This window comes from Myotis daubentonii, chromosome 13, assembly GCF_963259705.1.
Source record: "Myotis daubentonii chromosome 13, mMyoDau2.1, whole genome shotgun sequence".
NCBI classification, from domain to species: Eukaryota; Metazoa; Chordata; class Mammalia; order Chiroptera; family Vespertilionidae; genus Myotis; species Myotis daubentonii.
Window position 1 is genome coordinate 24029090 of NC_081852.1, and position 12678 is coordinate 24041767.

Here is a 12678-nt window from a genome sequence, read left to right on the forward strand (position 1 = left end):
TTTAGAGCCTGGGTTGGGAGTTAAGGCACGTATAAATGAAATAACTGGAGAGAATTGAAATTTGACATGATGTGATACCTACTTTGAGTCTAGGAAATTTAAATGATGGGAAATGTCATTGTGGGATAGAATTAAAGATTTCTGGAAGACAATGAAGTCTTAAGTTCAATTCAATCATTGATCACATAAATAGCCAGAAAAGAAATCTGGGGCTTAAAATAACAGTTTTTTAAGGGCGGGATCCTAATTCTGAGAAAAGCTTTTTATTACCAGAAGTCCAGTTTCAGTGATATATTGAAGTGTACCTAGGTTACAGAGGTAAGAGTAAGTAAAAGTCAAAGAAAGGTGGTAGGGACTCTGGTAGGGACTTTTTAAATTTTTATTGTTTTTATTGATTTTAGAGATAGAGGAAGGCATAGAGAGAGAAATATCAATTGGCTGCCTCCTGTACACCCCCACTGGGGATTGAGCCCAAAACCCGGGCTTGTGCCCTGACCAGAATCGAACCCAGGACGTACGTATTGGTTCATGGGTCGATGCTCAACCACTGAGCCGCATGGGATGGGCTGATAGGGACTTTTAACCTCAGTTTTGATTTAAGGTGCTTGAGAGGAAAATTTGAATGTATTTAACCAAAATTATTTCCCTTTGGAATAATTTCTTAAAGATTTAAATGTGTGCCTTCTCCAACCCTTTTTAAAATTTCTGAGTTTGAGGACTGAATTAGAACATAAGTTCTTATTTAATTGGTTTTAAAGTCTTCTGGTAATAGAGTGAGTCTGGTTGAATTTCTAGGATCATGTTATAAATTATAAACATAGTAATTCTCTTCATCAGAGCTTTAAACATCTGTGAAGGGAGCTAAGAATTGTGTGTTGTTTTTCTACAGAGGCTGGCTTTGTAACCATACTAAGTATTCTATAATAACGAATAAAGTGGCCTCATTCATTAAGGATAAGCTATTGTTGAGAATCTGATAACCAACTGGAGGACTCAGCCTTACAGTGTAGCTAAATGGAATTGATCTATAGCCTATCGGGAGAGGTTTCCATTCATACTTTTTAGAAACCACAGAGGAAGTTTTCACTGATTTTCCTTGTATACCAAGAGTGCAGATTATGCCCATGGTTCAACAACTTTCTCTTTTTTATGTATACCCCTTGCTATCGCTACTAGCTCTTTCTCATTTATTCCTTAGAAGTGAACATCTATTTCACTTTCAAGTAGAGTCAAGCCTTGGTTCTTGAAATTTCCCATCTTGAACAGTTCAGTTCTCTACCAAGTTATTCACGGAAAGAAATGTCTCAGTTATCGAACAAAATTTTGATTCTCAACCTGACAACTCTTTCATGCTGATAAGTCAGCATGACAAAAAGCATCTCAGGCCACAAAGGAGAGAATGCACCAGTACCAGTCAGTTACAGCTAAACCTTACCTTGTTAACGTCTCAGGAAATTGTGCTGGAATATTATTTTGGGGTGTGTGTGTGTGTGTGTGTGTGTGTGTGTGTGTGTGTGTGTGTCCTTGTTTGCTTTTTGTTACTGTTTTTTGCTCTGGTTGCTGGGGAAATGCACAGATTAGCACAATTTTAAAATATAAAGGAGCCATCAAGGGTGCTAATGTTGTTAAGGATGTGAAAGATACAATGATTACAGGCAATTGAAAAACAGTTGTTGATTTGGATAAACAAAAGACAGTTAAGCCAGTGACAGCATTTTGGAGGCAGTGATATGTAAAGATGCTGCATGCCGACTTCCTGAAAGATACCCCTGGAAGAAGTGCTGAAAGTGATTTGTTTAAGGCTACTACGGGTGGTTTGATAAAAAAGAAGTGTTTGTTTATACATTAAACAGTACATTAGACATGCACTGTTTGTAAGAAAAGTTAAAACGGAATCATTTGGAGGTCTGGAATGAATTAATTCAATTTACATTATTTTTAATGGGAAAAAAATGATTCAGTTTTCAAACAGATCGCTTCTTGAACACCCTTCTGGAATGAATTAAGTTCGAGAATCAAGGTCCCACTGTATGCATTTTTCTTTCATAAGAATTATTTTTAACTTTTTAATTTTTTTAGCTAATGGCTCTCAGTTTCTTAATTCATAGCTAACAAGTAAATATGTTACACTTGAAAATGCTAGACCCGTGGTGGGCAAACTGCGGCTCGCGAGTCACATGCAGCTCTTTGGCCCTTTGAGTGTGGCTCTTCCTAAGCCTTAGGAGTACCCTAATTAAGTTAATAACAAACAATGTACCTACCTATATAGTTTAAGTTTAAAAAATTTGGCTCTCAAAAGAAATTTCAGTTGTTGTACTGTTGATATTTGGCTCTGTTGACTAATGAGTTTGCCGACCACTGTAGACCAGTGCAGCTAAATTAATTGTTTTATTTTTATGTTTCCAAATTCACGTCTAAAGATTTAAAAATAACATAGGATGTGTACTTTTCCTAACAAGATTATTAACTCACTATATATCAAATCATAGGTAAAATTTGGTGGCTGTTTTGCACATGTGTTTTCATTTGTTTCATGTAATATGTTTTACACATGTATTTCCATTTGTTTCTTGTAATATGTTTTGCACATGTATTTCTATTTCATGTAAGAAACAATACTAAACTATTTTATGACCATAATTTGTAAATAGTGTGATACAGTTCTGTTAAAAGGTGACATTTTGATAGCTTTTTATGGTTTGTAAAATTCATTCAAGTAGATTATCTCATTTAATCCTTACAACAGTCTTGTATGGTAGCTGGGGCAGGTTTTATGGTCCCCATTTTACATGAGGAAACTGAAGTTAAAAGATTAAAAGACTAACTAACCATCACTAGGCTAGCAAATAAGAGAACATTCCAAATTCAAAGAGAAGCGATTTCAGGAACAATAAAGAAGGTTGAGAGTTCTATTTTAAAGATATAATATTGCACCAACATCAACTAAAATTTTAAATGTATATGTTTTATTCTTGAAATAAAGGCTGACTTGATTAGCAAAGCTAGCAAAGTTTGGAATAGTATAATAAAACTTACTGTAGCTTGTGCTCAACTCTCTACAGAAGATGTAAAAATTATAAGCATTGATTGTTTCCTGTAGCCCAAAATGGTAATTTCTTTCTTTTAAAAAAAATTAATATTTTTAATGATTTCAGAGAGAAAGGGAGCAGGAGAGAGAAACATCAATGATGAGAGAGAATCATTGATCAGCTGCCTCCTGCACGCCCCCTACTGGGGATTGAGCCGGCAACCCAGGTGCGTACCCTGACTGGGAATCGAATCCTGACTTCTTGGTTCATGGGTTGATGCTCAGGCAGTGAGCTGGCTGGGCTCATTTCTACTGTTCGGTCATTCTAATAAAGTATTTTGTTTACGTGGCAGTAATTACTTGGCTTGCCTTTCTTGCTTCATTTTCTGACCTGCTCTCCTTGTTCATAAAACATACATCTATTAATGAACTGCTTAAAATATCATTGTAATTTAAAAGGTAATATAAGAAAATAAATGTATAAATGTGGAAAATAAAATTATTCACTTAAGAGTGGATTAAAAGTACCAAATTATCCCACATATTTCTTATTGAACCAAAGCATGTAATACCAGAGCAGCTCATTGTTTTATAACTCCTAATTTTAACTGTACCTTCTGAGGAAGTGAAAGATAATGGATGATATATGGAGGCTTGCTTTGGACACTTTGAGAAAGGTTAGTGCCCAAGAATCGCAGTGTTCAAGAATAGGAACAAAAAAATCATAATGCAAACAGATGACTACTGTTAGAGAGATGTATAATAATACTTTACTTTGTGTAGGACCCTACATCTGAGGAATTTCAAGAGCATTACACAATAACTCATGGTTCCTTTCAAAATGCTTGTGACACAATTTGCAAGAATTATCCTCATCTTAGGGGATAAATTTACGGAGAAATGGCAGCACAAGTTGGTAAGTAACTTGTCAAAACAGCAGGTGACTGGTGAACAACTATAAATTGAATCTAAAAATTTAAGTCTACCAGTCTCCTACCTTATTCACTAAATTGTGCTTATGTTTAGAATTATTTATAGTTGTATCTTTTATTTGAGGCAGATGAAATACTAATGCACAGATTGTTTCCTTGCCATTCTACTTGATGGCTTTTTGAAATCATTATTTTACCAATGTGATATCACTTTGGTATTTCATTATACCCTGCGTGGTATGAAGAATATTTAAACAAATGAACAAAAACCTATCATTGTACTCCCCAGTCTTTTCTCTCCTCTGTTATATATCATATTCTATATCCCTTTGTTGTCTAATGCTATGCTGTGCTACTATCCAAGACCCAGTCGATTGATTTGGTGGCGACTATTGGAGCTTGGATTAGTTATGTTGTATCAAGTCTGCCATGTATCTCTTTGTAGGATGCATTGGTTTGGTAAATGCTTTATAGAATCTTTAACCCACAGAGAAGACAATAATAGCAATAGTTGTCTAATCTGAGCAATTTAAGAAATACAGACTTTTTAAAAGGACTTGGAAGTGATGATTTTTCTCTGCATTTGGTATATTAGTGTTTTTATCTGATTGGAAGTGAGCCATATACTTTCCTTGAAAGAACCAGGATTATGGTTGATTTCAGTTATACAGTTTAGGCATTTATTAAAGATTCTTGTTGTAGATGACAACATTGGTGGTCTGGTTTCTGTCATCTCTTTAGTAAATATTCTTAGGGCTCCATGTCCCTAATATGACATAACAAAGGTAGCACTATTGAAGGTAATTTTTTACAAACTCCTTGTATTTTTAAAATTGCTTTGAATAAATCAAGTTTTCATAGATATTTATTTTCCCTAGGCTATAAAGCATATCAGGTACTTTGAGATACCTATTAAAACCTAATAGAAGAAATGTATTCAAACATTGTTATAAGGATTTGGGGGGATAAGTAGAAAAGTGGGGAGCATTAGTGAAGAGACTGAATCAGAGAGCCCATGGTTTGATTCCTTTCAGCTTCTATAAATATTTTTCCCAGGCTGATGTAGTTTACAAGGCAGTAATTATTTTTATATCTTAATGAATTGTGGCAATTATATGCAAGAAAAATCTGTGCTATGTACAATTGTATTGTTGGAATTATTTTTTTAAAAGAAGAATTTCTTAACTTTTGGTGGCTCAGTCTTAAAACCATATTTTATTTACCTGAAATTACTTTAGCTTTTTTTGGCCATAGGAAAACATTTTAGAATTCTTTAGTAATGTGTTTTTCACATTATTTTTATTTTTTCATATTATTTTTAAACTAGAGGCCCAGTGCATGACAGTTGTTCATGGGGGGGTTGGTCCCCTCAGCCCAGCCTGCACCCTAAGCCAGTAGTCGGACATCCCCTGAGGGGTCCTTAGTGCTGCCGTGGAGGCGGGAGAGGCTCCCACCGCTGCCGTTGCCAGCCATTAGCCTGGCTTCTGAGTGAGTGGCGCTTCCCATGTAGGGGTGCACTGACAACCAGGGGGCAGCTTCTGCATTGAGCTTCTGACCTCTGGTGGTCAGTGCGCATCATAGCAATCAATTGTTCTGCGGTTCGGTTGATTTGCATATTAGCCTTTTATTATATAGGACTAGAGGCCCAGTGCACAAATTCATACACTGGTGGGGGGGGGGCATGGCCTGCAGGGATCGGCCCACTGTGGGGATAAGGGGAGGATGGCGTTCTCTCTTCTTGCAACCAGCGCATAGAGAGAGAACTCGGGGGTTGATGAAATCTTGAATAGAATGAGACAAGGTTAAGGAAAATTGAATAAAACAAGACTGAGACAGAAATAGAGGAAAGCTGGGACCAGGTGTGGCGTCTGCTCTCTGATAGATGAACAGGGCCCAGAGCCAGCACAGCAACCTTTATTTATAGCCAAATACCAGGAAGTTTTACTAAGGTTAAGTAAAAGGGGGAATGCGTGCATTCAAATAGTCACCTCCGGGTGGGTCCGAATCACATTCATTCCTGGTGCTTGACTGGATTTAGATAAGAATCCATTTCCCGGTACCTGACTTTGAAGGTCAACTGAGGCATTCCCACCTCTTAGCTGGATATACCCCCAAGATAGGCTCTGCCTTCATCATGGGTTCAGTCGACATGAATTTAAAAGAAAGCCAGTGCCTTCCCTGGCAGGGGGCCTTCCACATGGGAGCACTGCTCATCCTGGTCAGCCGAGTGGCGCTACCATTATGAGAGCGCACAGACCACCAGGGGGCAGCTCCTGCATTGAGCGTCTGCCCCCTGGTGGTCAGTGTGCGTCACAGTGACTTGTCGTTCTGGTCGTTTTGCCATTTGGTCACTGGGCCTCTAATATATATATATATTAGAGGTCCAGTGCACAAAAATTTATGCACTTGGGGGGGTTCCTCAGCCCAGCCTGTGCCCTCTCGCAGTCTGGGACCCCTCGGGGGATGACCACCTGCTGGCTTAGGCCTGCTCCCTGTGGGGATTGGGCCTAAGCTGGCAATCAGACATCCCTCTGGCAGCCCAGCAGCCCTCAGGGGATGTCCACTTACCAGCGGGGAGCAGACCTAAGCTGCAGTCAGACATCCTTAGTGCTGCTGAGGAGGCAGGAGAGGCTCCCACCACCACTGCTGTACTGGCAGCCATCAGCCTGGCTTGTGGCTGAGCAGTGCTCCCCACTCTGAGAGCGCACTGACCACCAGAGGGCAGCTCCTGCATTGAGCGTCTGCCCCCTGGTGGTCAGTGTGTGTCATGGTGACCAGTCATTCCCAGTCCTTCTGCTGTTAGGGTCAGTTTGCATATTACCCTTTTACTATATAGGATAGAGGCCTGGTGCACGGGTGGGGCTGGCTGGTTTGCCCTGAAGGGTGTCCTGGATCAGGGTGGGGGTCCCCACTGGGGTGCCTGGCCAGCCTGGGTGAGGGGATGATGGCTGTTTTCAGGCTGGCCACACCCCCCTTTAGGGTGGGGGTCCCCATTGGGGTGCCTGCCAGTCTGGGTGAGGGGCTGAGGGCCGTTTTCAGGCTGGCGGACGACTGAAGCTCCCAGCCTCTCCTTTTTTCTTTTCTTTTTTTTTTATTCTGGGATTTATTTACCTTCTATAATTGAAACATTGTTGCCATCATGGCGCTCCCAGCTCTGAGGCCGCGGCTGGTTGAAAGCAGGTATCTGGGGTTTGTTTAGCTTCTATAATTGAAACATTGTTGCTTCCGGAGCTCAGAGCCGGGGCTGCGGCAGGTGGGGAATCTTGGCTTCCTCCATCACTAGAGCAAGCAAGCCTCCTGCTCGCTTCAGCTGCGTGGCTGCCGGCCGCCATCTTTGTTGGCAGTTAATTTGCATAATGCCCTGATTAGCCATTGGGAAGCGTAGTGGAGGTACGGTTAATTATGCTTTTGTCTTTTATTAGATAGGATCTATAGATATTCTAATTTCTTTTTTAATATCAGTTACCTCATTTTATTCTTTTGAAAGTGTCAATAGTATTCTTAAATAACACAGTTTTAGTGTCTTAATTATAAAAGTACTAGAGGCCCAGCACACAATTTTGTGCACCAGTGGGGTCCCTCGGCCTGGCCTGCGGGATCATGCCGAAACCGGTTCTCTAGTATCCCCCGAGTGGTCTTTGACTTCGAGAGGCTGCAGGCCAGGCTGAGGGACCCCACCAGTGCATGATCGGGGCTGGGGAGGGACACAGGAGGTTAGCCAGCTGGAGAGGGACTGTGGGAGGGCTCCAGGGCGTGTCTGGCCCATCTCGCTCATTCCCAATCGGCCAGACCCCAGCAGCATGCTAACCTACCAGTCGGAGCATCTGCCCCCTGGTGGTTAGTGCACGTCATAGTGACTGGTGGACTGGTCGACTGTCTGCCCCTTGGTAGTCGGTGCACGTCATAGCGAACAGTTGAGTGGCCTTAGCATATCATTAGCATACTATGCTTTGATTGGTTGAATGGCTGACTGGACACTTAGCATATTAGGTTTTTATTATATAGGATTACATATTCTTAGTAGAAAATTTGGGAAGTAAGGGAAGTAAAATTCAATCATCATGCCATCATGCATAGATAAATACTGTTGTCCATTTGACATTTTTTCTATACTCATAAATGTTTCTGATTAAAGTAGGAATATGTTCTAGTATCTCAAAAATTTTCCCCCAGTAATAATTTACTAATAATTAGAATTTCTCCCATGTTTTTAAATGTTTAGAAATATTGCTAATGATAATTCAACATTTCATCATTTAAATGTACCAAAATTTATTTGTTGTATTTTTTTTAATTTCCAGACTTTTGTTATAAGGAATGCTACCATGAACATATACATAAATTTAGTTTTATTTTCATCTCTGTCTATTTCTTTAGGAAAAAGAACATTTTTAATTTTAGCAAATGTAGTAGAAGCAATGACTAAATTTATTTAAAAATTTTAAGCACCCTTGTGCCTTGCTTTACAAAGTTGATAAGCCCAGAAGATATTTATTTTCAAACAGATGTTTTAAAAATGTATTCATTTGACAATTTTTTTAGTATAACGTGATAAATATAATTTAAAGATTTAGAAGGGAAGATAAAACAAGTGCACAAATAAATAGAAATACATACAAATATAAAGTGTACTAACTCTTGCAAGATGCATAAATAATGCTATGTAAAGAGATGGATATTGTAACCATTTGGGATGGAGTGGATCTAGGTGAGTTTCTATAGGAAAGATAGCATATGAACTGGAAGGATATAGTATTTCAATGAGGAAAGATTGAAGAAGAGTGTTCTATAGGTAAAGCAGCTCAAATGGCCAAATTTGAATTACCTGAAATATCTGAAAATAGTGAACAGGAAGGTTAGAAAGGTAAAATTGAGGTCAGATTATAGAATTAATCAAATTGGGGAGCTTGGATTTAATTTGATGGATATCCAGTGATAGTTTGTAATAGGAATCATCAGGTTTTATAAAGGAGGGGAGAGAATCATTTATGCCTTATCCATAAGTCTTAAAACCACCCTGAAAAGTACAGATTAGCTTAGATTTATAGGTGAAGGAAATACAATTTCATGAGGTTAAATGAATTGCCCAAAGTCTAAATTAATAAAATAAATGTACTCTCAGTTGTACCTGGGGAAAATAAGCAAACATAAATAAATAAAGCACTACTAGAAATTGACAAGATAAAGAGACAACAATTCAGCAGCAAAATGGGCAAAAGATATGGACAGGCATTAACAGAAAAGGGAATAAATACAAATGGCTCTGAAACAAATGCATTCTCTTCAACTTCATGCATACTAAGAGAAATGCAGGAAACTGCAATGAGGTACCATTTTTTTTTCACATATCAGGTTAACAAAAAATTTTAAGTTTGATAATATACTCTGTATGGTGAGGCTGTCAGTAAACAAGTTTTCATAGGTTGTTAGTATAAATTGATAAATTTGTATGAGGGTATTTTGCCAGCATATGTCAGAATTACAAATGCACATACCCTTTCTCCCCAAAAGTCCAAGAATATAACTCTTGCTCTGATAGCTACATTTGTATATGTACAAAAACGACATTAACTGCAGCATTGTTTATAATAGCAAAACATTAGAAGTGATCAGATGACTATTGAGAACTGGTAAAATAAATTATGGTCTATTCAGTCAATGTAAAGTAATGCTATGTAATTGTGAAAAGAATGAAGGTGTTCTTTTTGTACCAAAATGGGAAGATGTCCAAGATACATTAAGTAAAAGGCAAGGTTTAGAACATTGTATAGAAAGATGTATTTTGGATTACCATATATATTTATATATACATATGTATTATATTTTTCTTTCCTTATTAATATGTAAAAATACCTGGAAAGGTATATACATCTAATAACAGTAGTTACTCTTGGTGCAGAGGTAGGACTATGGATGAGAACTCTGTTGGTGAGGAAGTGGATGGTAGACACAGATTGTCTCTCAGCATATTTAAAGGGTAGGCTCTGGAAATAGAATGCTTTTATGCATATCCTGGCTCTGTTACTTTTTAGCTGTGTTATCTTGAGCACATTGCTTAGTCACTCTGTGCCCGTGTTTTCTTCTATAAAATTAATCTTGCCAAACTCCTAGGGTGGTTGTAAGGATGAAATGAGATAACACTTGAAGTGCAAAGAACAATGCCTGGCACGTGATGAGTGCTCAATAAATGTTTGCTTAAGAGAAGAAAGCTGTTAATATTACAATGGGAATTTAATTTTAGATGTGACTTACACTGAAATGGGTGATAGGCTGTTTGCATATTTGCCTTCAGATAGATACCATATTTTTCCATGTATAAGACGCCCCCACTTTTCCAACCCCAAATTAAGAAATCAATATTTTAAACATAGAACAAAACACATTTTTATTTAGTAATTACCACAGGTAATGTTTACATACCAGTACTATGATATTATGCAGCAGATCACTTTATTCAGCTTCTGGTGCATCACTGTGCTCTCCTTCATCACTATTAGTTCCAGACATATCAATTTCTTCAACTTCTATTGTATCACTGCTGTCTTCTGAGTCACTGTCTATATATGTGAGATCATCCTCATAAACCAGTGTCATTTTCTGAGCTAACATTGTTTGTGTTCTCATGGCCAGCCCTTCTCTTTTCATGAACTTGAAGCACTATTTTGCCTTTCCTGCAAAATCAACAATGTTCATTTCGCTTGCAAACATTCTTGCCTGACATTGAATAAGCTTGGTCGACACACATAAGCCACCCTGGCGCTGCTCCATAATCTAAATCTTAAGCCTTTGCTCCAAGTTCGCCCATTTTGCTGGTTTTCCTCTTAAGCCCTTCTTTTTTGGCATCTTAATGAGTTGTTCTTCCTGTTTTCTCCACTGTTTGATCAGACGCTCAGTGGGAGGAGGTCCAAATTGTCTCTCTGCAGCTCTGTTTCCATGCTTTTTTGCATAGCTGATTACATTCAGTTTGAATTTTGCAGAGTAAGACAATTGCTTACTGGTATTTGTCTTTTTATTTTTTGACATCTTTATGGGCTCAGAAAGCTCTGTTCCCTGTTGGATCTGTGCACTCTCCACCTCCACTTCCAATTACGGCATAAGGCTCGTGATTTGAGGAAGCCTCTTTAACAAGGTATGGGCAGCTACGCACCTGCATGGCTCCCTCCTTGGCTGGCTTCCATGTATAAGATGCCCCTTGATTTTCAGTCTAAGGATTTTAGGAAAAAATAGCATCTTATACACGGAAAAATACGGTAATACATATCTTTTCATTTAGAACTGAAATTCAAGTATTAATTCCAAAAAAATGAGTGTCTTCCTACTCTGTCCCATACATTATGCTAAGCTTGAAAGTACTTCTTTAACTTCAGTATTCAATTATGTTAAAATTGTTGGAGCTCATATTAAAAAATGTGCCAAAATACCAAAAAAAATTATGTTTGTGATGCTTAGAGGTAATGCTATATTTGAGCAAGATATAAAATGAATTGGATTTCTTTAAAGATACAGAAAAATAAAGGAAATAAAGTCCCCATTTTTGTTCCTTGGAGAAGCACATAAATAATGGAAGTTAGACATCATTTATTTTCAAAAGTTTATTTAATGATGAATAATTGGAAGATGTTTTAGTCTACTCAGGTTGCTATAACAAAATTACTATAGTTTTGGTGGCTTGACTAACCAACATACACTGAGTGGCCAGATTATTATGACCACCTGACATTTGTAGGCAAATTAGCTATAATTTCGTGCTGAAGTTGCTAGAGGGCCAGACCATTATAAATAGGGAAGCAGGTTGTTTATCACGACAGTAGAAATGATTTTTTTCTGAAGATATGGGTGAACAATGCAATTTAACAGCCTTTGAACATGGTGTGTGTGTGTGTGTGTGTGTGTGTGTGTGTGTGTGTGTGTATCCCTTTGCACGAAGATTTGCACAATAGGCCTTTCTTCCCCTGGCTGCCGGCACCGGTTTTCCTCTGGCACCCGGGACCCAGGCCTTTGGTCTGGCCGCAGGGGAGAAGCCAAGCCTCTTCAGTCTTCGCTCTGCACCTGCAAATTAACCGCCATCTTTGTTGGGTTAATTTGCATAGTCGCTCTTACTGGCTGGTGGGTGTAACAGAGTGACACCAATTTGCATGTTTCTCTTTTATTAGTGTAGACACACACACACACACACACACACACACACACACACACACAGTGGCCAGATTATTATGACCACCCGACGTTTGTAGGCAAATTAGCTATAATTTCCCACGGAAGTTGCTAGAGGGCCAGACCATTATAAATGTCTACATAGCACAACATACCTACGTATCGTTGCTGATCAAGTTCATCCTATCATGTTGATGGCATATCCCAATGGAGATGGCTTCTTCCAGCAAGACAATGCGCCATGCCACGGTGCTCGTATTGTGCAGGAGTGGTTTCAAGAACATGAGGGAGACTTTACCTTGCTTAGGTGGCCCCCACAATCACCAGATCTCAATCCGATTTAGCGTTTGTGGGACAAAGTTACAAGAGCCATCAGGCAGCTGGTTCCACAACCATCAAATCTCACAGAACTGGACAGTGCTATTCATCAGGCATGGTGTCAGATTCCTTGCATCACCTTTCCACATCTTCTGGAGTCAATGCCAAGAAGAATCGCTGCAGTATTGAAGGCAAAAGGTGGCCCAACAAAGTACTGATGGGGTGGTCATAATAATCTGGCCACTC

The 12678-nt window shown here is 38.9% G+C and overlaps 1 protein-coding gene across 9 annotated transcripts in view; it reads left to right on the forward strand.

Moving 5' to 3' along the window:
- Window positions 1-12678, forward strand: part of HERC4 (HECT and RLD domain containing E3 ubiquitin protein ligase 4) — a 110230-nt gene that overhangs the window by 4564 nt on the left and 92988 nt on the right. The window contains exon 2 of one of the 9 annotated variants that reach the window (XM_059662568.1): window positions 3812-3944. The exons of the other annotated variants lie outside the window; for them this stretch is intronic. Within the exon in view, the coding sequence (XP_059518551.1) occupies window positions 3929-3944 (16 nt within the window). The 5' untranslated portion in view covers window positions 3812-3928. The remainder of the gene's footprint in view (window positions 1-3811; window positions 3945-12678) is intronic. 9 annotated transcript variants of the gene reach the window in all.